The 23865-nt window shown below is 47.6% G+C and overlaps 1 protein-coding gene across 1 annotated transcript in view; it reads right to left on the bottom strand.

Annotated features, from left to right (window-relative positions):
- The window catches only part of EPG5 (ectopic P-granules 5 autophagy tethering factor), an 84670-nt gene extending 62522 nt beyond the window's left edge, over positions 1-22148 (bottom strand). Inside the window, exons 1-10 of the mRNA XM_081881746.1 lie at positions 22038-22148; positions 14289-15167; positions 12042-12291; positions 10089-10225; positions 9406-9513; positions 8166-8239; positions 5895-6003; positions 4528-4642; positions 3530-3680; positions 695-850 (exon numbers count right to left, since the gene is read on the bottom strand). Coding sequence (XP_081737872.1) covers positions 695-850; positions 3530-3680; positions 4528-4642; positions 5895-6003; positions 8166-8239; positions 9406-9513; positions 10089-10225; positions 12042-12291; positions 14289-15167; positions 22038-22094 — 2036 coding nt within the window. The 5' untranslated portion in view covers positions 22095-22148. The remainder of the gene's footprint in view (positions 1-694; positions 851-3529; positions 3681-4527; positions 4643-5894; positions 6004-8165; positions 8240-9405; positions 9514-10088; positions 10226-12041; positions 12292-14288; positions 15168-22037) is intronic.
- Between the last annotated feature and the right edge of the window lie 1717 nt (positions 22149-23865).

Here is a 23865-nt window from a genome sequence, read left to right as displayed (position 1 = left end):
GCCACTACCAAGAAGGCCCTCCGCCTGGTTCCCTGTAACTTCACTTCTCGCAATAAGGGAACCACCAGAAGGCCCTCGGAGCTGGACCTCAGTGTCCAGGCAGAACGATGGGGATAGAGATGCTCCTTCAGGTATACTGGACTGAGGCCATTTAGGGCTTTAAAGGTCAGCGCCAAAACTTTGAATTGTGCTCAGAAACGTACTGGGAGCCAATGTAGGTCTTTCAAGACCAGTGTTATATGGTCTCTTCGGCCGCTCCCAGTCACCAGCCTGGCTGCCGCATTCTGGATTAGTTGTAGTTTCCGAGTCACCTTCAAAGGTAGCCCCACATAGAGCGCATTGCAGTAGTCCAAGCAGGAGATAACCACAGCACGCACCACTCTGGCGAGACAGTCCACGGGCAGCTACCCTTGCTGCAAAGGCAGAGAGGATTCTCAAATGGTCCAGCCACTCACTTTGTCGGCTTCGGCGTATCTCTCCCGCAGAGGAAATGCATATGCCCCTAAGCTTGGCAATTAACTGCATGCTAAAAAGCTCTGATAAAATCCATTTCCCTCCAAGGCTTGAGGATTTGAGTTCTGGCCTTCTATCGAGTCCCACCTGACTTCACAGCTCTCTTCTGGATGCAACCTAGACTTCTCCAACCGCCACAAATGCCATACCCCGCCCCCCGGCACAGCCCCTCGGTTCCTACCTTTTCGCTTTCAGGACTTGGAGGACAGCCCTCAGAAAGAGCTCGTCAAATTCCACCTGCAGTTTCTCAACAGAATAAGGGTGCATCTCGTAGCCGTAGCCTTTGGCCTGGCTGGCATACTGGGCCCAATGGTCACTCACATAGCAAAGCGTCATCCTAACAGCAGGAGGTGAGAGAGGGGGAAAGGGGAGGGGGAACAAGACAATGCGGAAAATCTGAATGTCTACAAATCATTTAAGAATTGGGAAAGGAGTATGACAAGGCTGTATATTGTCTCCCTGCTTATTTAACTTATATGCAGAATTCATCACACGAAAGGCTGGGCTGGATGAATCGCTAGCCGGCATTAAGATTGCCGGAAGAAATATCAACAACCTCAGATATGCAGATGACACAACCTTGAAGGCAGAAAGTGAGGAGGAATTAAAGAACCTTTTAATGAGGGTGAAAGAGGAGAGCGCAAAATATGGTCTGTAGCTCAACATCAAAAAAACGAAGATCATGGCCACTGGACCCATCACCTCCTGGCAAACAGAAGGGGAAGAAATGGGGGAGTGAGAGATTTTACTTTCTTGGGCTTCATGATCACTGCAGATGGTGACAGCAGCCACGAAATTAAAAGACATTTGCTTCTTGGGAGAAAAGCAATGACAAACCTGGACAGCATCTTAAAAAGTAGAGACATCACCTTGCAACAAAGGTCCGTATAGTAAAAACTATGGTTTTCCCAGTAGTGATGTTTGGAAGTGAAAGCTGGACCGTAAAGAAGGCTGATCGCCAAAGAATTGATGCTTCTGAATTATGGTGCTGGAGGAGACTCTTGAGAGACCCATGGACTGCAAGAAGATCAAACCTATCCCTTCTTATGGAAATCAGCCCTGAGTGCTCACTGGAAGGACAGATCTTGAAGCTGAGGCTCCAATACTTTGGCCACCTCATGAGAAGAGAAGACTCCCTGGAAAAGACCCTGATGTTGGGAAAGATGGCACAAGGAGAAGGGGACGACTGAGGACGAGATGGTTGGACAGTGTTCTCGAAGCTACCAGCCTGAGTTTGACCAAACTGCGGGAGGCAGTGGAGGACAGAAGTGCCTGGCGTGCTCTGGTCCATGGGGTCACGAAGAGTCGGACACGACTAAACAACAAGAAGAAGTGCCTGCTTCGCCTTTGAGCCAGTGCCAACGACTGGGCTCTACCTCTTCTGCCCCGAGTGGGCCAGGCGAGCTGGGAAGCACTTCCAGAGACCTTCTACTGCAGGAGAGCAGGTCTAAGTGCATTGGACCCACAACTTTGAGCTGTGAGCACCAAACTCAGCACCAAAGTCAGCAGAGTATGAATTACATGAACGAAAGGCTCAGAAGCATAACTTCTTTATTCTCTTATTTAGCCACCCTGAGCCCGGCCTTGGCTGGAGAGGGTCGGGTATAAATAAAAATTTATTATTATTATTATTATTATTATTATTATTATTATTATAGCTACTGCAAACTAAAATAAACTAAAGAATAAAGGAGGCTTCTGGACTGCATGAGTGTTACAGTTTCTTAGTCATCTTATCTCTACACAGATAACACTCAAGACTCCTACAGAGTCAAGCAGGAGCGGAAGAAGCGATGAGCAGAATCCACCCCTTCCTTTCTGAAAACATCATGAGATCCTTGCAATGGGAGGGGTGAAAATATCCACAAGAAGAGCCTTACAGCTGGATCAGGCTAGCAGTGCATTGTAGTCCAACCTCCTACTCTCACGGTGGCCAACCATTGTGGACTCTCCTTCCTTGGAGGTTTTTAAGCAGAGGCTGGATGGCCATCCATCTTGGATGCTTTAGCTGAGATCTCTGAAATGCAAAGGATGGCCCTTCGGGGTCCCTTTCAACTCCACAATTTTCTGATTCTGTGATCTGTAAATAATTAGGATGATGCAACAGCTGCTGAACCACACATACCAAAGGCCCTTTTGGAAACATGCAAAGAACCATAAGAAGCTGTTGCATGGCCCTCAGACTCCTTCCGACTCTACAATTCTAAGGTATTTCGATTCTAAAAAAGGTAAAGGACCCCTGGACAGTTAAGTCCAGTCAGAGGCGACTATGGGGTTGTGGCGCTCATCTCACTTTCAGGCCAAGGGAGCCGGCATTTGTCCACAGAGAGCTTTCCGGGTCACGTGGTCAGCAGGACTAAACCACTTCTGGCACAACAGGACACCGTGATGGATACCAGAGCGCACAGAAATGTCGTTTACCTTCCCGCCAGAGTGGTACCTATTTATCTACTTGCACTGGCGTGCTTTCGAACTGCTAGGTTGGCAGGAGCTGGGACAGAGCAACGGGAGCTCACCCCGTCGCGGGGATTCGAACAGCCAACCTTCCGATCGGCAAGCCCTAGGCTCATTGGTTTAGACCAAAGCGCCACCCGTGTGGACCTGTGCCTAGAAAGTATGGGGCAAAAGGAGAGTGTAGATGAGTCTCAGTGTTGCCCTTGTAAGACTCAGCAGAGAGAAGGATGGGGGCGAAGCCAGAATCAGTTGCCTCTGCCTGTTGCTGGCTCTGACATCACCGCACAACACATCACCTGTACACAGCACAACAGGAAAGTTCCCTTCACACAGGTGCTCACCTGACATCTGCTGCTGCACACAAATATCTATACATCAAGGCACTAATCTAACGCTGGCAGAAGAACAAAATCGCTCAGGTGTCTCCTTTGGAGCAAAGCGGCAATTACAAAACTGGGAGGGGATGCCGAGGCAAGCTGGACAAACAGCGACCTCCACAATCCCACGTTGGCCAAGAAGGGGCCTCTGTTGCTGCCCGAGGCTACCAAGCAATGCTGCTTACCTGATGAGGTGGCCGATTCGTTTCACAAACTGCCTGTAGCGGGCTCTGTTGAAGGTTTCCAGTCCCACGGCAAGAAGTTCCACTAAAGAGTTTGCAAACGCAAAGACCTTCATCATCTCTTGAGGCGTTGTTTTCTCAGGAATGTAGATGCCTTTGTGATAAAACAGATCAGGATTGGCAAAGGTGGTGAGGAGGAGAATTAGCATGTTATCAATAAAGTCCTGTTGAAACTGGAATATAGTTCAGACTAAGGCAAATGTGCTGTCATATATATTCCAGCATTTCTTATTTTTCCATTTCATTTCCCTTTTAATTTGTATACCACCTTTCTACATTACTACACACAAGGCAGTTTCCAGCGGCGAAATATACAGCACACCTTATAATAATCTGATCCAATACAAAAAGTCATGATAAAACATAACTTTAAAACGGAACAACCTACATCAAATAAAGTAATACCCAATAATCTATTAGAATAGTACACAGTAAAATTAACTCTCAAAACATCAGCAAATAAGAAATGAAATTCACTCTTAACAATTACAATAATTAATTACTAAACTACAATGTTAAAATAACCGCAAGTCACCATGCATAAAATACAACGATACATGCAAAACCGTGTAAAGGGATCAAATTGAGAAACGAAGACACACCACTTATAAAAGTATTTATTATTAAAAAAATTAATCTTAACATCTGTCTTAGTTATGGGTGCCATTCCTACTGAATTAGGCTCACTCCTGTTCCCAACCAACTAAGTAGGAACATTGGAAACTGCCTTGCACAGAGTTTGAGTGTTGATTCCTCTAACTTAGTCTACACTGACTGCTAGCAGCTCCTTTGGAATTTTATATAGCGGTCTTTCTCCCCAGGCCTAAGTGGAGACGCTGGGGATTGAACCCACGGCCTTTCCATATATACCAGCTACTTCAGTTGACATTCCACACCGTTTCCATACTGCCTGACGCACATCCCTTGGGGACTTCGCTCACCTTTAGAATCAAACCCGAGGATGTGCTGGAAGAGTTCGTGAAAGGGAAACTGGGACAGAAGCGCGATCAAGTCGTCTTCCAGGAGGAGGACCCAGCTAGTCTCAGAATCTTCGTCCTAGGACAAAAGACAACAGCACATCAAGAGGCTACATTTCCCACTGTCCCGGAAGTGCACAGTGCCATTTCTCTGAATTTTTAAAAATTTTATTAACATTTAAAACACATACCTATACATTTACACAATTACACGATACACGTACATAACACACTATCTTATTTTCATAACATAAAACATACCTATATAGTACCTACCTATACAGTGGTGCCTCGCAAGACGAAATTAATCCGTTCCGCGATTCTCTTCGTCTAGCGGTTTTTTCGTCTTGCGAAGCAAGCCCATTGACAGCTTAGCGGATTAGCGCTATTAGCGGTCTAGCGGCTTTTAGCGATCAGCTGAGAAGCGGCTTATCAGCGGATCAGCTGTTAAGCGGCTTAGCAGCTTAGGAACAGGGCGAAAAAAGCGGAAAAAACCCCGCGGGAACTCGCAAGATTTTTTCGTCTTGCGAAGCAACCCCATAGAGAAATTCGTTTAGCGAAGCGCCTCCAAAACGGAAAACCCTTTCGTCTAGCGGGTTTTCCGTCTTGCGAGGCGTTCGTCTTGCGGGGCACCACTGTACTGTATATATCAACATACCTACACACCTACCCCACTCGGACACCCCCCAAGTGACTTGACTTCCAGCCGTTCTTGTTACGCTACTTTATTTTTCCAACTAGCTTAAACGCATTTCATTACTTCTTTAGTCTCTTCTTCTATCTTAACTTTACTCTCCTTTCACTCTAATCATTTTCTGGATTCACTCAGTATCTGTCAGAAATTCTACTTTTTCCACATAAATTTTGATGTATTCCTTAAAGACAGGTAAAGGTAAAGGGACCCCTGACCATTAGGTCCAGACGTGGACGACTCTGGGGTTGCGGCGCTCATCTCGCTTTATTGGCCGAGGGAGCCGGCGTACAGCTTCTGGGTCATGTGGCCAGCATGACTAGGCCGCTTCTGGTGAACCACAGCAGCGCACGGAAACGCCATTTACCTTCCCACCGGAGTGGTACCGATTTATCTACTTGTACTTTGATGTGCTTTCGAACTGCTAGGTTGGCAGGAGCAGAGACCGAGCAATGGGAGCTCACACCGTCACGGGGATTCGAACCACCGACCTTCCGATCGGCAAGGCCTAGGCTCTGTGGTTTAACCCACGGCGCCACCCACGTCCCTTAATTCCTTAAGGATAGCTCACTCTTTATTCACTTTTTGTACCATATCTCCTCTTACCCTCCCTGTTAGTGCCATCCCTCTTAAAAGTTACCTCTTCTCCTCCTTCATCCACCAGAGTCCAGTTCCCAGATTCCTGCCCGGATGAGGAAGACGCCTTCCGTTCGCTCGGTTTCATGTGGCACATGAACTCCGCTCGATTTCTGCGAATCACAAAATGCAGCAGGCCGTGAAAATTGGGTCACAGAGACCAAAAGAGGGGGAGGAGGCTCCCTCCTTGCTGGCTAGTGTTCTTGGGGGGGGGCAAGGGAGAGGGGAGAGCAAGGCCAGCAGCTCTCAATTGCCTCGGCACCCCCTCTTGCAGCTGACCCGACTGCAAACACAGGCAGCCCAAAAGGGAAGCTGAGTCACAGGGAATGGGCTTCCCTTGTGCTTCATCCAGAAGCAGCGCTTAGGGCAGAATTCTGCAGAGCAATGGCTGGCAGGAGTGAGGCCTTTTCAGCACCTGTGCCCAGAAATCTGCTCTGGCTGCCGATTTGCTACTGGACCAGGTTCAAGAGTTACTACTAGAATGTAATACTACTAGTTACTACAGTGGTACCTCGGGTTAAGTACTTAATTCGTTCCGTAGGTCCGTTCTTAACCTGAAACTGTTCTTAACCTGAAGCACCACTTTAGCTAATGGGGCCTCCTGCTGCCGCCGGAGCACAATTTCTGTTCTCATCCTGAAGCAAAGTTCTTAACCCGAGGTACTATTTCTGGGTTAGCGGAGTCTGTCACCTGAAGCATATGTAACCTGAAGCGTATGTAACCCGAGGTACCACTGTACTAGAATGTATTTCAATTAACTGATTGTGATTTTATGTAAACTGTGCTATTTTTACTGTTGTTAGCCGCTCTGAGCCTGGCTTTGGCTGGGGAGGGCGGGATATAATTTTTTTAAAAAAATATTATTATTATTATTACAGTGGTACCTCTGGTTAAGAACTTAATTCGTTCTGGAGGTCCGTTCTTAACCTGAAACTGTTCTTAACCTGAGGTACCACTTTAGCTAATGGGACGTCCCGCTGTGCAATTTCTGTTCTCATCCTGAGGTAAAGTTCTTAACCCGAGGTACTACTTCTGGGTTAGCAAAGACTGTAACCTGAAGCGTTTGTAACCCGAAGTGTTTGTAACCCGAGGTATACCACTGTATTAGTATACAAAACTCTTAACAGTTTCCAAAAGACCAGAAAAGACTTTTTATGTGCAGTGGTGCCTCGCAAGATGAACGCCTCGCAAAACGAAAAACTCGCAAGACAAAAGAGTTTTCCGTTTTTGAGTCGTTCCGCAAGACGAATTTCCCTATGGGCTTGCTTCGCAAGAAGAAAGCCCATAGGGAAATCTCCGGGGACCTCTTTTAAATGCTGGTGGTGGGGAGCAAAGCCTTTCACCCCCCTCCGGCCTTCAGAAGAGGTCCTGGACCTCTTCTGAAGGCCGGCGGTGGGCAAAAGTCTTTGCTCCCCCCTGCCTGCCTTCCCGGGATAGCGGAGAAGCACAGCGCGTTTCTCCGCTATCCCGGACGGCTTTTGAAGGCAGGCGGGGGGGAGCAAAGACTTTCGCCCACCGCCTGCCTTCGGAAGACCTCCGCTGTCCCGGGGGCTTTTAAAATGCTGGGGGTCGGCAGCAAAGGCTTCGCTGCCGCCCGCCAGCATTTTAAGATCGCCCCGGGACAGCGGAGAAGTCTCCACTGTCCCGGGGGCTTTTAAAATGCTGGCGGTCGGCAGCAAAGCCCTCCTGTCCCTGGAGCTTGCGGGGCGGGAGGTGGGGAGAAGGGCTTTTCTTCCCACCGCCAGCCTTCAGAACAGCCTTCTGAAGGCTGGCGGTGGGAAGAAAAGCCCTTGTTCCCCCCCCCCCCCCGCCTTCAGAAGAGGTCGGGGGACAGATTGTCCCCGGACCTGGTCTGAAGGCGGTTTCCATAGGAACGCATTGATTGATTTTCAATGCATTCCTATGGGAAACCGTGCTTCGCAAGACGAAAAACTCGCAAGAAGAAAAAACTTGCGGAACGAATTAATTTCGTCTTGCGAGGCACCACTGTATGTGACAACAGCTGCATGGATGTTACTAGCCCAAGGATGGAAAGAAGTAATTTAAAGCAGCTGTGTAGATGACACAGAATTTACAGTTTGTGGGGAATATTCTCCGGAGAATATTCTCACCTCACATCACTAGTCCTGTATATATCCAGTTTGACATTTTGTGGGTAGCTATGAGGTTACCTGCACAGGGGGAAAATAACTTTTTTTGCTTGCACGTCATCCCTGCAGTGCTAAGCAGAATAACACCCCTAGCACCATGGAGAGAGGCCCTTTTGTATACTTACTTGGCAGGAGACATAAGTAAAGCAAGGGACTGCATGAAGTGAAAGAGCCCCGAGGGGTTATCCAGAACCCGAATCTGAAAGCAAACAAGAAATTCAATGAGGGATTTATTTTTGTTAAAAAAAGGTGCTACTTAAACTCGGGTGTCTGGGAAATCAAAATCAAAAGGCACCCGATACATCCAATTTATGGAGATGCAGGCGAGGAAACTGTTTCCACAAGAGCTGAGGTGGGATGCTCAAAGGCAGATAAACACAAAACGAGCTCTGAGAGCAGATTAGAATATGCAGGAAAATATGTTGGTACAGCCCATCCCAGACTGCGCCATTTCAAACCGCAGGTAGAGAATTTTACTTTTAACGCTCCCTAAGATAAAACACACCTGTGAAAACAAGCAAGTCAAGGGGCAAGGGAAGGCTAAACTGCTTTTCCCTTTTAAAAACAAAGGCTAGCCTTTGCACATTCAAATTTCAAACACGCTGCATTATCATTACATTTCTATACCGCTCTTCATCCGAGGATCACCATCCCGACAATGTGTAATGGAGTGGCCCTAGAACGACTACATTTGTCCCCCTGCCCCCCTTTAAAAGGTTTCACTAATCTGAAAAACTGTAACTCATTTGCGGTTTGGCACCTCAGTTTGGGGCATTCTTGTGGGGCAAGACCAGGGGTCAGCAAACTTTTTCTGCAGGGGACCCAGACCACTGTCCCTCAGACCTTGCAGGGGGCCGGACTATATTTTGAAGGGGGAAAATGGACAAATTCCTATGCCCCACAAATAACCCAGAGATGTATTTTAAATAAAAGGAGACATTCTACACATAATAATAATAAATTTTATTTATACCCCGCCATCCTCGGCCAGAGGGTGGCTAACACCAATAAAATCACAGTAAAAACATAATGGAGGGGGAGGAGAGAGAGATTAAAAAAACAAAACAATTTAAAATACAGGTTAAAATGCAATTTAAAATGCAGCCTCATTTTAAAGTAGCCGATAAATCAAGACCATAAGGGGAGGGAAACATAAGGGTCAGACATGTAAAAACACGCTGATTCCCGGACCGTCCGTGTGCCAGATTTAGACGGCGATTGGGCCGGATCCGGCCCACGGGCCTTAGTTTGCCGATCCATGGGCAAGATCCCCCACACCTGCCTCCTAAAGCACAACTGCTCAGGAGACAGCGAGATCTGGGTCCCAGCACATCGCCGTAAGAAGCAAAGATTAAACATCCACACCTGAATGAAAGGAACAGCCCACTTGCTAACGCCGGCCGGGCAGCGGAGGATGTGGTTTAAGAGGAAGATGTGGTCTCCTGGACAACCAACCTTTTGCAAGATGGACACCTGGAGAGACAGGAGACAATTTGAAAGGCAGTTAAGGGAGGGAAGGACTGCAAAGCCACAGTTAAGACGGAAGCATACTGAAAGGCACGGTCCCTCTTCAGAGCTCCCCATTCCAGACCCTCTTCTTGCATTGCTACTCTTAACTTCCTTTTGCTAAGTGAGTTGGGGAAAAGGACGCGGGTGGCGCTGTGGGTTAAACCACAGAACCTAGGGCTTGCCGATCAGAAGGTCGGTGGTTCGAATCCCCGTGACGGGGTGAGTTCCTGTTGCTGAGTCCCTGCTCCTGCCAACCTAGCAGTTTGAAAGCACATCAAAGTGCAAGTAGATAACTAGGTACCGCTCTGGCGGGAAGGTAAACGGCGTTTCCGTGCGCTGCTCTGCTTCGCCAGAAGCGGCTTAGTCATGCTGGCCACATGACCCGGAAGCTGTACGCCGGCTCCCTCGGCCAATAAAGCGAGATGAGCGCCGCAACCCCAGAGTCGGCCACGACTGGACCTAATGGTCAGGGGTCCCTTTACCGTTACCTTATAGATATAAAAGGATTTAGGGTAGATCTGACTCCCTCTGTTTCTCACCAGCCTCTGCAGCCAGGAGAGCACGTCGCTCTCAAACTGAGGATCCTCAACGACCCTGCGTGTGAAACTGAAGAGGACACTGATGCACTCCTTCAAGGGACCCACCTCCAAGGAAACATTTTCAGCCTGTTTAAGAACTGCAAACAAGGAGAGAAGAAAAAGGATTAAGCGACCTCACAGTTGGAGTGAAATAATGCAGAGTACAGTGGTACCTCGGGTTACAGATGCTTCTGATTACAGTGGTGCCCCGCAAGACGAATGCCTCGCAAGACGAAAAACTCACTAGGCGAAAGAGTTTTCCGTCTTTTGAGTTGCTTCGCAAGACGAATTTCCCTATGGGCTTGCTTCGCAAGACGAAACGCCTTGCGAGTTCTTGCGAGTTTTTTTCCTTTTTTTCCTTTTTCTAAGCCGCTAAGCCGTTAATAGCCGCTAAGCCGTTAATAGCCGCTAAGCCGCTAATAGCGCTAAGCCGCTAATAGCCGTGCTTCGCAAGACGAAAAAACCGCAAGACGAAGAGACTCGCGGAACGAATTAATTTCGTCTTGTGAGGCACCACTGTATAGACCCTTCAGGTTGCAGACTCCGCTAACCCAGAAATACAGTGGTCTTGCGAAGCACGGACTTTGGAAAAGCTTCAAAAATCACCAAAGTCTTCAAAAACCTCAAAAAAGGCTACCACACCATGTGCTATGAGTTGCTCCTCGAAGTGAATGCACGGTTTTAAGAAAAAGGAAACAAACTTGCAAGACAAAGGAAACAAACTTGCAAGACGTTTTCGTCTTGCGAAGCAAGCCCATAGGGAAATCCGTCTTGCGAAGCAACTCAAAAAACGAAAGACTCTTTCGTTTTGCGAGTTTTTCGTCTTACGAGGCATTCGTCTTGTGAGGTACCACTGTAATACCTTGGGTTAAGAATTTTGCTTCAGGGTGAGAACAGAAATTGCACGGAAGCAGGAAGCCCCATTGGCTAAAGTCGTACCTCAAGTTAAGAACGGACCTCCAGAACGAATAAAGTTCTTAACCTGAGGTACCATTGTACTGGGCCTCTGCTAGGAAGCCTGCACTGGGTTCGAAACCTTGCCTAGGCATGAGGAGGCCTGCACCAAGTTGCCGCCTTACTTATTGATGGACTGATTTTATTTATATTCCAGCTTTTCTCCATGAAGCTCGAGGTGGTCCACACGGTTCTCCCCCTCCTCGTTTAATCCCTACCATAACCCTATGAGGTCAGTTAGGGTAAGGCTAGGGAGGGGAATAGCCGCCCAGCGTGGCCGGGGCAGCCCAGCCAGATGGGTGGGGTACAAATAATTAAACTGTTTAAATTGTTACAAGGTCACCCAGTGAGCTTCATGGCCAAGTGGGGATCTGAACCCTGGTCTCCTGGTCTGACTCTGGTGGTTGTCAAGGGGTGGGAATGGGATATCTGTCACCCACTGGGGAACTGGGGGCAGATGCAATTTAATGACATAAATACACTCGTACCTTCTGGAACGGATTACGTTCGAGAACCAAGGTACGACTGCAGTCCCCCTCCTTGGCTGAAGGGAACACGCAATTGCAGGGTTGTGCACGCACACACACACAGATGCTCTCAGCAGCCACACACCACTGCCCAGGTGCCCAGAGCATGAGAAGCTGCCAAACAGAATCCCCCCCTTCACAAAGGGGTTCTACGTCAACACCCCAATACGTATGCCACAGCCCCTTCTCTCACACACTCTGTGGATAGTGGGAGGGCAGGGAGAGCAAAAACCCATCGTGCATTGCCAGAACGTACAAGAAGGTAGTCTGAACCTCCCCGGAATCAAGTACGTCAAATGAGCAAATGCGCTTCGCTTGCGTAATTTATGCAGGTTGCAGAACGGGAGCGGAATTCTGCTGCTTTCTGCACACGGCGTCCCTGATGCTCCCTGCCCATGGGGAGTTAATTGGAATATAACTTGGATACACACACCTGGCGGCAGCGGCTGCTGCTGAATGCCCACAGACCTCAGCGAGGAAGAGCTGCTGAGAAGCCTGTAGATGTAAGACTCCACCTGCAGGCGGGACAACACAGACGTGTACAAGTGCAAGGCCAGGGTCTGGTGCACATGCTCAGCCTGGGCTTCGAAGAGCCTCTTCAGGTCTCCCAAAGCGCCTTCGTTCATCTCGACCGTCTGGTAGCGATGGTGGCCGGACACTTTGCACTGATCAGCACAGACGCCCTGCAAGGGAAGCAAGGTTCAAAATGAGGAGTTAAGGCCGGCGGGGCGGGATCCTTTTAATAATTTTATTAAGGGATCTTGTTGCACAATTCGATCTCCTAACATGACTTTCTCAATGTATTGCGGCATTTTAGGTATCAGAGTTTTTATTATGATGATTGCAACTGTTGAGAGTGAGAGGAATGTTAATAAGGATGCTTGGTTATAAATAATTGGCCATCACTAAATTGGATCGGAAATTGACGATAAATGAGATTAAGAGAAACAAAAATTTGTTGGAGAATTGTTACACTATATTGAATTGAGTGGTTATAAATTTGCAAATAAGATGATAATTTGCTTGAAAAAATTTATTAACGATGTAAGTGGGAGCGGGAGACGTGAGGAAGTCCAAAGAAGTTATGAAATTTTGTTAAAACAAAGCAATGCTGTTTATTATCTTTGTATTTCTTTTATAAAAAACCCTAATAAATATTTTATAAAAAAAAAAAAGCAACTGTTGAGAGTGAATTTCTGTGCAATTATTTGTTGATATTCTGAGAGTTCATTTTGTGGTGCGCTATTGTATCCTGATGGGCCATTACATATTACTTCATTTGATAGGTTAAGAGCCCTAATTTTTTATTATAGATTTATTTGTACCGGATCAGTTTGCTATTAAGATGTGTGGCCTTGTATATTTTGTCGTTTTCGCAGCTCGCAAACCGCCCTGTGTATAATAATATAGAAAGGCGGAGTACTAATTAAAAGAAAGAAACAGAAAGCTCCAAAGAGTCTGTAGCTGAGTGTGGGCGCTCCTGAGCCGATTGAAGACATGCCTTAAAAGCGTGTGGTATAGCCCTCTCAGGATGCTCATTCAGGATCCCATTCCAGAAGCATTTCCGCAAGTCAAGAGGTGTTCCCTCAAAGATGAAAGCTATGGAAAAACTCTGGTCTAGAAGGCTAAGCAACAAGGCATGTTAGGCCTCACCATTTCTTGGGGGGGAGAAATTCAAACAAGCAAATTCCCCCACACCACTAATACCTGCATTCTGAAATAGCTATGTTTTATAATATTAATAATAATAATAATTTATTTATATGCCACCTATCTGACTGGATTGCCACAGCCACTCTGAGCGGCTTCCAGCAAATTAAACACATTTATTTAACTGTGTTTATATCCCGCCTTTCTCTCCAGGGAGCTCAAGGTGGTGCACACACAGTTCTGGCCCTCCTCATTTAACTAACTCCCAGAACAACAACCCTGTGAGGTTGGCTAGGCTGACAAGCAGCAACTGGCCCAGTGGGGATTCAAACCCTGGCCTCCCAAGTCTTAGTCTGACACTCTAACCCAGTGTTTCCCAAACTTGGGACTCCAGATTTTGGGGGGAGTACACATCCCATCATCCCTAGCTAGGAGAACCAGTGGTCAGGGATAATGGGAACCGTAGTCCAAAAACAGCTGAAGACCCAAGTTTGGGAAGCACTGCTCTAAAAAGGTAAGAAAAGGTAAAGGACCCCCTGGATGGTTAAGTCCAGTCAAAGGCGACTATGGGGTTGTGGCACTCATCTTGCTATCAGGCCGAGGGAGCCAGCGTTTATCCGCAGTCAGCTTTTGGGGGTTATGTGGCCAGCATGACTAAACCGCTTCTGGCACAACGGGACACCGTGACGGAAACCAGAGCGCACGGAAATGCCATTTACCTTCCTGCTGCAGTGGTACCTATTTATCTACTTGCACTGGCGTGCTTTCGAACTGCTAGGTTGGCAGGAGCTGGGATCGAACAACCGGAGCTCACTCCGTCGCAGGGATTCGAACCACCGACCTTCCGATCGGCAAGCCCAAGAGGCTCAGTGGTTCAGACCACAGCGCCACCTGCGTCCCATGCCACTAACCACTATGCCACACTGCATCTCTGATTTTTTTATAAATGTTACGTCTCCGGAGGGCTGAACCACCAGATTTTCCGCGAACGTATGAACCGGTTTTTAGAAACGTGCTTCGGTTACTACACCTGGATGGGCTGCTGTTCGTCCTTGAAAGTCCACAGGCGGCTCCTGGCGCTCTGGCAATCCAAGGCAATGGTTTGCAGCTCCGCTTCGGCAAGGAGCAGCTGCTTGCGGCACCGCCAGTAGTTCAGCAGCAGCTCAAAGAACTCGTGCCTGTCCTGGTGCGCCACAGTCCCAAACTCTTCCACGTAGGCGTCAACGTTCTCCAGCCAGGAGCAGGGCTCAAAGACCTTCAGCTGCTCTCGGGTGAAAGGCAACAGCTCCGGCTCTGCTGGGATCTCAGGGTACAGCCTCTCCTTCGTTTTGAGGGAAGCAACCGCCGCCAGCCTCTCCCTGAACAGCTCCAGCGGGAGATCCGGATAGAGCATTTTGGGAGCGGATTTCTGAACCTGCTCTTTGCTGGGGGAACAGACGGCGGGAAGAACCTCTTCCGAAGGATGGGAAGCAGACTGTTTGTCACTGCGTACGGTCTCAGTCTCTGGGTCCTGCGCACTCCCCAGCAAAAATGGCGCGCAAGGAGCATTGCTTTCCGACAGGTTGCAGGAAGCAACTGCTTCGGTGAGGCTCTGAGGACTGGCTGGGTTTCCCCCAATACTTTTCTGCTCCTGCAAAGCTCTGCCTGCAAATTCTTCCCCCTGGATCGGGGGCTCCGACGGGGCAGTTTCTGGAGATCCTTCATTTTCTACAGTTACTGCACTCGGTGGGACATCGCAGGCATCCTTCACATTTTCTCTCTCTTTGGCTTCGTTGCAGAGCCTGGGCTCTGGAAGGCGTTCTCCATGGGTATCACAGGACTGAGATGGTTCTTCTCCATCTCTAATTGAATCTGGAAGAGACAGCTGAGAGGTGACACTCTCCTCCTCTTCGCTTTTTTTCTTTTTTTCCTAGTGGAAAGAATTGGGGTGGGGGAGAGAGCAACACTGAAGAATGAGATTTGAGGAACAAAAGACCCACAGGAACGTAAGATGGTCCCTTATGGGGAGTAATAATAGTAATAATAATAATAATTTATTATTTATACCCCGCCCATCTGGCTGGGCTTCCCCAACCACTCTGGACGGCTTCCAACAAAACACTAAAATACAATAACCTATTAAACATTAAAAGCTTCCCTAAAGAGGGCTGCCTTCAGATGTCTTCTAAAAGCCTGGTAGTTGTTTTTCTCTTTGACATCTGGTGGGAGGGCGTTCCACAGGGCGGGTGCCACCACCAAGAAGGCCCTCTGCCTGGTAACTTGGCTTCTCGCAGCGAGGGAACCGCCAGAAGGCCCTCGGCGCTGGACCTCAGTGTCTGGGCAGAACGATGGAGTAAGGCCATTGATCCATCTAGCTCAGCAATGTCCACACTGACTGGTAGCAACTATCTGGGATTCCAGACAAAAGGCATTCCCTTGTCTCACCTAGAGATGCCAGGGGGTGATCCTGGGATCTTGTGTATGCAAAGGAGATGCTCTACCACTGAAGGAGTTGCTCGATCACACACAGAGATAGAGATAGATGATGATAGATGATAGATAGATAGATAGATAGATCGATCGATAGATAGATCGATATAGATAGATGATAGATATAGATAGATGATAAATATAGATAGATGATAGATGATAGATAGATGATAGATGATAGATAGATAGATAGATAGATAGATAGATAGATATCCTGATCTACAGGCCCAGAGGATGGCTCATGAGAGTGACTGGGTGCAGGGATACCAAAGGAGAATGCCAAAAACACCAGAGTGATCGGTATACCTGAAGGAGCGTCTCCACCCCCATTGTCCAGCCCGGACACTGACGTCCAGCGCAGAGGGCTTTCTGGCAGTTTCCTCCCTGCGAGAATTGAGGTTACAGGGAACCAGGCAGAGGGCCTTCTCGGTAGTGGCACCTGCCCTGCGGAACACCCTCCCACCAGATGTCAGGGAAATAAACAACTATCTGACTTTTAGAAGACATCTGAAGGCAGCCCTGTTTAGGGAAGTTTTTGATGTCTGGTGTTTTATCAAGTTTTTAATATTCTGTTGGGAGCTGCCCAGAGTGGCTGGAGAAACCCAGCCAGATGGGCGAGGTATAAATAAATAAAATTATTATTATTATTATTCTCTATTAAAGAAGGTGTAGACTTACAGCAAAACAGCCTTCCAGTTCTCCTAGGTTTTGCAACCAGGAGCTGCCTTGTCTGCACCCAAGCAAATATTTATACATTCTTTATACAGCAAAGAAGCATACATCATTTCACCTGACTAGCTGAGGGCGTAGGTGCCAAATACCCAAACCTTACAGATAGCTCCCCTTTTCTTTTTTCTTTTTTATTAAATTTTCCAACATACATTTATAGTATCCAATCTAAATTTACCACGTTTTCTCTTTTAGACTTCCTTCAACCTCTCTGACAATCATCCATTATTCAAATTTTTTAAATACACATTTCCTAATTTTATATTGCATTTTATAAACCTTCACACACTTAGTTTTCATCAATACAATAGTCCTCTATCATTTACAGAACTTCTTGAAATCCCACTAGCGTTATTTGCTCATCACATACACATTTCAGATAGTCTGAAAATTTCCCCCAGTCTTCAATGAACTTTTGATCTCGTATATATCTGATCTTTCCGATAGCTCCCCTCTTCTGAGCTCAGAGCTCAGCACCTCAAGCCCCACAGATAAGGGTAACATCAAAGCAATACAATTAGCCTATATCAAAAGCCGGTGAATGTAAACATTTATGAGCTCACTGCTACAACTATGACCAACCCTCCTCTTTTACTTAAGTATACCATTAAATTGATGTTTTATTTAGAGTGTTTCACCCCTTTATAGTCTATTGCCTGTGTGCGATCCCCTGCTGCAATCTGCTCTTTTATTGCTTGTTAGAGCTGGGTTGTGTGTGTGTTTCTGTGTTCGAGTCTTGTTGTATTTTTAATGTTTTCACTGCAAGCCACCTTGAAGCTGTTGTGACAGGCGAGATAAGAATACCGACAACAAACAACCTCTCACCCGTTTCTTGCAGAAGTGTTTGGCTTGCCACATCATGGAACACTTCCTCAACTAATCAAAGCGCTTTCTGGGAGGGGGGGGGGAGATGAGAAACCAAAAATGCTGAATGCGAGCCAAGAGCCGAAGGAAATGCCATGTGAGAGTCACATTATTCCCAAGACTCGAGGTTAACTAATGCCACAGATTCAGTTTTCGACAAACTGGTACCCTGCTGGTACACTGGCTGGGGCTGACGGGAGAATAGCCCAAAACATCTGCAAGATACCAGCTTGGCAAAGGATGCCACAGATCACCCTGCCTCCAACAGTCATATATCACCTTATCTGACCTTTTCCAGCAGCAAAATAACGCTTATCCACAAACGCCAGGAGCCTTAAAAAGCAGCCGTAGCTTTTCAGCACAAAATCCAGGGTGTGTCCATCAGATTCCAAAGGATCCAAGCTCCCTTGTTCTTTTGAGCAACGAGTAAGTTTCTAGCCCCCATGACTGCAGCCGTATGTTATGAAAAGCTATGGGGCTTTTAATCCTCTCTGACAACAGAACGTGGCCATCAAGTCCCACCAATCCCTTTTCCTCTGTCTTTTGCTGAAGCTGCTTTCACAGAGGGCTTGGGATACAGTGGTACCTCGGCTTACATACACTTCAGGTTACACACTCCGCTAACCCAGAAATAGCGCTTCAGGTTAAGAACTTTGCTTCAGGATAAGGACAGAAATCATGCTCCGGCAGCGTGGCGGAGAGGCCCCATTAGCTAAAGTGGTGCTTCAGGTTAAGAACAGTTTCAGGTTAAGTACGGACCTCCAGAACGAATTAAGTACAGTGGTGCCCCACAAGACGAACGCCTCGCAAGACGGAAAACCCGCTAGACAAAAGGGTTTTCCGTTTCGGAGGCGCTTCGCAAAACGAATTTCCCTATGGGCTTGCTTCGCAAGACGAAAATGTCTTGCGAGTTCCTGCGGGTTTTTTTCCCTTTCCCCCCCTTTTTCTAAGCCGCTAAGCCGCTTATCAGCTGATCCGATAAGCTGCTAAAAGCCGCTAAGCCGCTAATAGCGCTAAGCCGCTAAGCCGTCAATGGGCTTGCTTCGCAAGACGGAAAAACCGCTAGACGAAGAGAATCGTGGAACGGATTCTTTTCGTCTTGCGAGGCACCACTGTACTTAACCCGAGGTACCACTGTATATAGAATAGTGGAGCAAGCAAGGCAGAACCTGAACACAGATGCCACAATGACACAGAGAGAATCAGAGGCAGCAGGGAGGAAAAGAGGAGAGAGAGAGAGAGAGAGAGGGGGGGGGAGGCAGGAATACGCAAGTATTAGAAGCAAGGAGCTTCTTCTAAGCCTCACTTCCGACTCTAGGAGTGTTCGCCCGTTACATGCAACACGTGTAGGATCTGTACCTGTGTACACAGTCACTGAACTCCATAAAGTCAACAAGCATGAGCTCCTTCATACGTACGCTTGTATAATTGTAGAGACAGCTTGCAGTTGGGTTTGGTATAATGTGTGAACAAGCCTTCTCTCTCTTAGCCATCTAAAGTATGAACCACAGTGGTTTTTCTGGTTGCGAACGGGATTCGTTCCGGAGCCCCGTTCGCAACCGGAAAGAAACGCAACCCGCGTCTGTGCATGCGCGGGTCGCGATTCGCCGCTTCTGCACATGCACGCGACATCATTTTGCTCATCTGTGCATATGCGAGCGGCGAAACCCAGAAGTAACCCTTTCTGGTACTTCCGGGTCGCCGCGGAACGCATCCTGAACATTTATATGATAGAAAATAGAGAAAGATGGAAAGGAATTGCTGAAACAATTAATGGAAGTGGAATACAAAGAGGGAGGTGAGAGGAGGTCGATGATACATGGGAATGAAAGATAGAATATGGAAAAGGTATGATGTATGTTTTTGTTTGGTTTGGTTTAGATTATTGTGTTAGTTTAATCTGTTAAGGTTGTGCTTTGTATATTGTATTGTATTGTATTGTTGTTGTTTTTTGTTCTTTGTTTTTCTTTGTCTTCTTTCTTCTTTTTTGTAAGCTTTAAAAGTAATAAATATTAATTTTTTTTAAAAAAAAAGTATCATGAAGCAAACGTAACAAGAAGTATGACCTCATTTCAAAGCCCACCAGCAGAACGCTAAAGCCTGACCTGGATTCTGCAAGTCCCTGCACCAAACTCCTCCAAATGCCTTTATACTTTTCTGGCACTTTTGTCTGCATTTTGTATATTCACCTGCTTTGCCTCAAATTCCACCCATCACTTCGATCTTCCCAAGTGAAAGTCCAAGCCCATGCATCTAACTGCCTCCTCCATCCTTACCTCAGCTTCGTGGTTTCTCAATACCACCAACACTTAAATGGTTGCTGTCTTGCAGAGCTGCAAACCGACTTCTCTGCTTACGAAACTCCATGAAATGCCAGGCATGCTGATGAGCAGCAGCAACAGTAGCAGCGCTAGAACTTCCACTTAATCCATCAATAAACAAACGCTTCCCGGATACAAAGAATGGTATTGCAATCCAGCGTTGCAGCAGTATCTGATTGCAACTCCATGGCCATCAAGGGTTGCCAGAGTAAAATTCCATAAATGTGGACAGAACGTGAAAGCTGCTTTGCTAGATCAGGCTAGAAGGCCATAGCCTAGCCTTTTGTTTCAAACACTGGCCAGCCAGACTTTTCAAAGCCCTCGCAAGGATGGCAAGATGGAGCCTCCCTATGGAGGGGCAGCTCTATCTGGGAGATAGCCTCCCTCAAGGGGCAGTTTTGCTTGTCAACAGCATACAGAGTCAGATTTAAGGTGCTGGTTTTGACCTTTAAAGCCCTTTACGGCCTAGGACCCTCGTACCTATGGAACCGCCTCTCCTGGTATGCCCCACGGAGGACCTTAACGTCCATACATAGCAACACCCCAGAGGTCCAGGGCCCTAAGGAAGTTAGATTAGCCTCAACCAGAGCCAGGGCCTTTTCAACACTGGCTCCGGCCTGGTGGAACGCTCTGTCTCATGAGATCCCTGCAGGATCTGATTTCTTTCCGCAGGGCCTGTAAGACAGAGTTGTTCCGCCTGGCCTTTGGCTTGGAGTCAATTTGATTCCCTCCCCTCTTTCTCTTTTCCCTTCTCCTCCTGTGATGAGGCTGCATTTTAATGTTTCAATGTTTTAATGTTGTATTTTAATCTTGTTTTTAAGTTGTATTCATTCAACTTGTTTTTATTATTGCTTGTTAGCCACCCTGAGCCCGGCCTTGGCTGGGGAGGGCGGGGTATAAATAAATTTATTATTATTATTATTATTATTATTAAATGGAGCCTCCTTGCCTAAAGACAGTCTACCTGCAGAATAACTAAATGAAGCCTCCCTGTATAGATAATGAGTCTACCTGTGGGCCACCTGAATTGCTGAGAGACAGTCTACCTCTGTTATACCTACACAGAGCCTCCCTACCAAGAAGCAGTCTACCTGTGAGCCACCTGAATGGAACTTGCATAGGCATAGTTGAGAGGAAGCTTACAGAATACCTAAATGGAGCCTCCAGTATCGATAAACAGACCACCTGTCAGCTTCTTAAGTGGAACCTCTCCATTGAGAGGCAGTCTACCTGCAAGAGGCCTTAATGAAGCGGCCCCTATTGGTAAACAGGCTACCAGCCGCCTCAATAGATCCTTCCCGCTGAGAGGTAGTCTACCTACGTGATGGAGGCAAAAAATAGTCTACCTGTAAAAAGTCTTAATGGAGCATGCCCTAATGAGAAGCAGCCTACCTCCAAAATGCCTTAGTGGAGCTTCCCTGCTAAGAGGCAGTCCACCTGTGAGATGCCTTAATGGACCCCCCTCCACCCCCTAAAAAAGAGAGTCAGTCTCTGAAATACTGTACCTAAATGCAGCCTCTTCTGTCAAGCAGCAGTCTGCCTGCGAGAAGCCTCAGTGGAGCCTCCCTGCTAGAGGGCAGTCTACCTGTCCTATAAGATGGCGCCTCCCCTAATGAGAAAGAGCCTACCTGCAAAATGCCTCAGTGGAGCCTCCCTGCTAAGAGGCAGTCTACCTGTGAGATGCCTTAATAGAGCCTTCCTCCCCCTTCCTCCCCAAAAAAAGGCAGTCAGCCTCTAGAACACCTAAATGGAGCCTCTTCTATCCAGAAGCAGCCTGTGAGATGCCACCCCAAACATCAGAAAGGCAGCCAGCCTCTGAAATACCTAAATGCAACCTCTCCTGGCAAGCAGCAGTCTACCTGCGAGAAGCCTCAGTGGAGCCTCCCTGCTAGAGGGCAGTCTACCTGTGAGATGCCTTAATGGATTTCCCACCCCCTGAAAAAGAGAGCCAGTCCCTGAAATACTGTACCTAAATGCAGCCTCTTCTGTCCTGTCTACCTGCGAGAAGCCTCAGTAGAGCTTCCCTGCTAGGGGGCAGTCTACCTTAATGGAACCTCCCCTAATGAGAAACAGTCTACCTGTGAGAAGCCTTGATGGATTTCCCACCCACCCCCCAAAATGGCAGTCAGCCTCTGAAATACCTCAATGGAGCCTCTCCTGTATAGCAGCAATCTACCTGCAAGAAGCGTTGGTGGAGCCTCCCCGCCGAGAGGCAGCCTACCTGTGAGATGCCTTAATGGATTTCCCTCCCACCCTCTAAAAAGAGAGCCAGCCTCTGAAATACCTCAATGGAGCCTCTCCTGTCTAGCAGCAGTCTACCTGCGAGGAGCCTGGTGGAGCCTCCCTGCTAGGGGGCAGTCTACCTGCCTGCCTCCCTCGCTCGCTCCCCGGGTTACCTTGGTCCTTCCCCGGCTGCTCCTCGGCCTGCTCCGGGGCTTCACGGCCTCCGCCATGCCGCCCGCCTCGCCCTCCGACGCCCGGGAAGGGTCTCCCTCCCTCCTCCCTCCTCCCTCCTCTCTCCTCTCTCCTCTAGAGTTGTTGCTCTGGGCTCCCGCCGCGTCACGTGGGCGCCAGGCCACGCCTCCCCGCCGGGCCGTAGAGATACGAGGAGAGGCATTATAGAGTGATACTGCTATACGCAATCATAGCCACGCCGAAAGGGCGGTTTTTTCTCCTTTTCTCCCCTCGCTTTCCTTCCCCATTGCTTTCTTATTTGCTTGGGTTGCTTTTCTCACCCCGCAGCTCCGTCACTGCCAGGCCCACGGGCCGGACTGCAACTAGGAAGCCCGGCCTCCAAGTCGAGTCGAAGCGTCAGCTCTACATTTTTAGTACATCTACGGCGACACTCTGCTTTCCGCCAATCGCTGCCGAGCGAGACGCGGAAGCGACGGGCGGCGAAGAGGGTTATAAAAGGGGGCGAAATAGCGCCCGCGGTTCCGGCGCTCTGTTCACAGCAGCGACCCCTGGCGGCGCGGGGTGGGAATGGCGATTCTATGAAGGTCTATAACGGGAGCGATTATTCCCTGCTACGTTGTTCTGCAAAAAATAAAAAGTGGTGTCGAAGGCTGCGAGTCGTGCCTTTAGACTTTAGAACTAATCTCCTTGTAATCCTATATATGCATGTGAAAAAGGGTTGCCTGAAATGAAATTAATGGACTGTGTAGAATTAGATAAATTAACAGGAAGAATTCGAAACCTAGGGGACCAGAGATTCTTAGAAGGCTGGAGTAAATATTTGAACTATTTGAAAAGCAATTGTAATAAACAGATTGCGCTAGTAGGACTGCAAGAAGTTCTGTAAAGAGGACTATATGAAATATTGCAAGGAAGATTATGAAGAGAATCTGGCGCTGTGGGTTAAACCACAGAGCCTAGGACTTGCCGATCAGAAGGTTGGCGGTTCGAATCCCCACGAAGGGATGAGCTCCCGTTGCTCGGTCCCTGCTCCTGCCAACCTAGCAGTTCGAAAGCACATCAAAGTGCAAGTAGATAAATAGGTACCGCTCCAGTGGGAAGATAAATGGCATTTCTGTGCGCTGCTCTGGTTCACCACATGACCCAGAAGCTGTACGCCAGCTCCCTCATCCAATAAAGCGAGATGAGCACCGCAACCCCAGAGTCAGCCACGACTGGACCTAATGGTCAGGGGTCCCTTTACCTTTAAGAGTAATAGAGAAATTAAGAAATGCAGAATAAGCGATAAAGAACGGAATGGAAAATCTTCAGAAGTTGTCTAAAATATTGTATAAGATAAGAAGTTATGTTAAATGGTGGTTGGAAATGATATGTTAAAAAACTAATAAAAATATATTTTAAAAAAGACAGAGAAAGTGTTGCCTGATTAGAATACTTAGTGCAGGAAAGGAAACTCTGCACGTGCCCAGAGACAAGTAATCCAAGACCGAGACGCAGCATTATAGCAGCATCTTAAAACAAATCCCAGCCTAGGCTCAAAATTTAAACTATCCACTTTTATTTATTTTTTGCAATTAAGCTGCGTATAATTTTTTATGACCTTTATTGCAAGGACCTCCCGAGGATTATTTTGGGAAGATGCACAGGGGCCAATGAACACGGCCATTTTTGCACTTTTTAATTTATGTCCTCTCATTTTCAGAGCGCCCATGAAAAAATCCGGAATGAGGAGGGGACGGGGAAGTGTGAGAAGTCAGTGATTTGGAGGAGAACATAAAATGGACAACAGAGAATCAGTGGAAATACAGA

The sequence above is a fragment of the Podarcis erhardii genome, assembly GCF_964252035.2.
Source record: "Podarcis erhardii genome assembly, chromosome: 11".
Lineage (NCBI taxonomy): Eukaryota > Metazoa > Chordata > Lepidosauria > Squamata > Lacertidae > Podarcis > Podarcis erhardii.
Note: the sequence above shows the minus strand (reverse complement) of the source record. Positions and strands in the feature narration are given on the sequence as shown.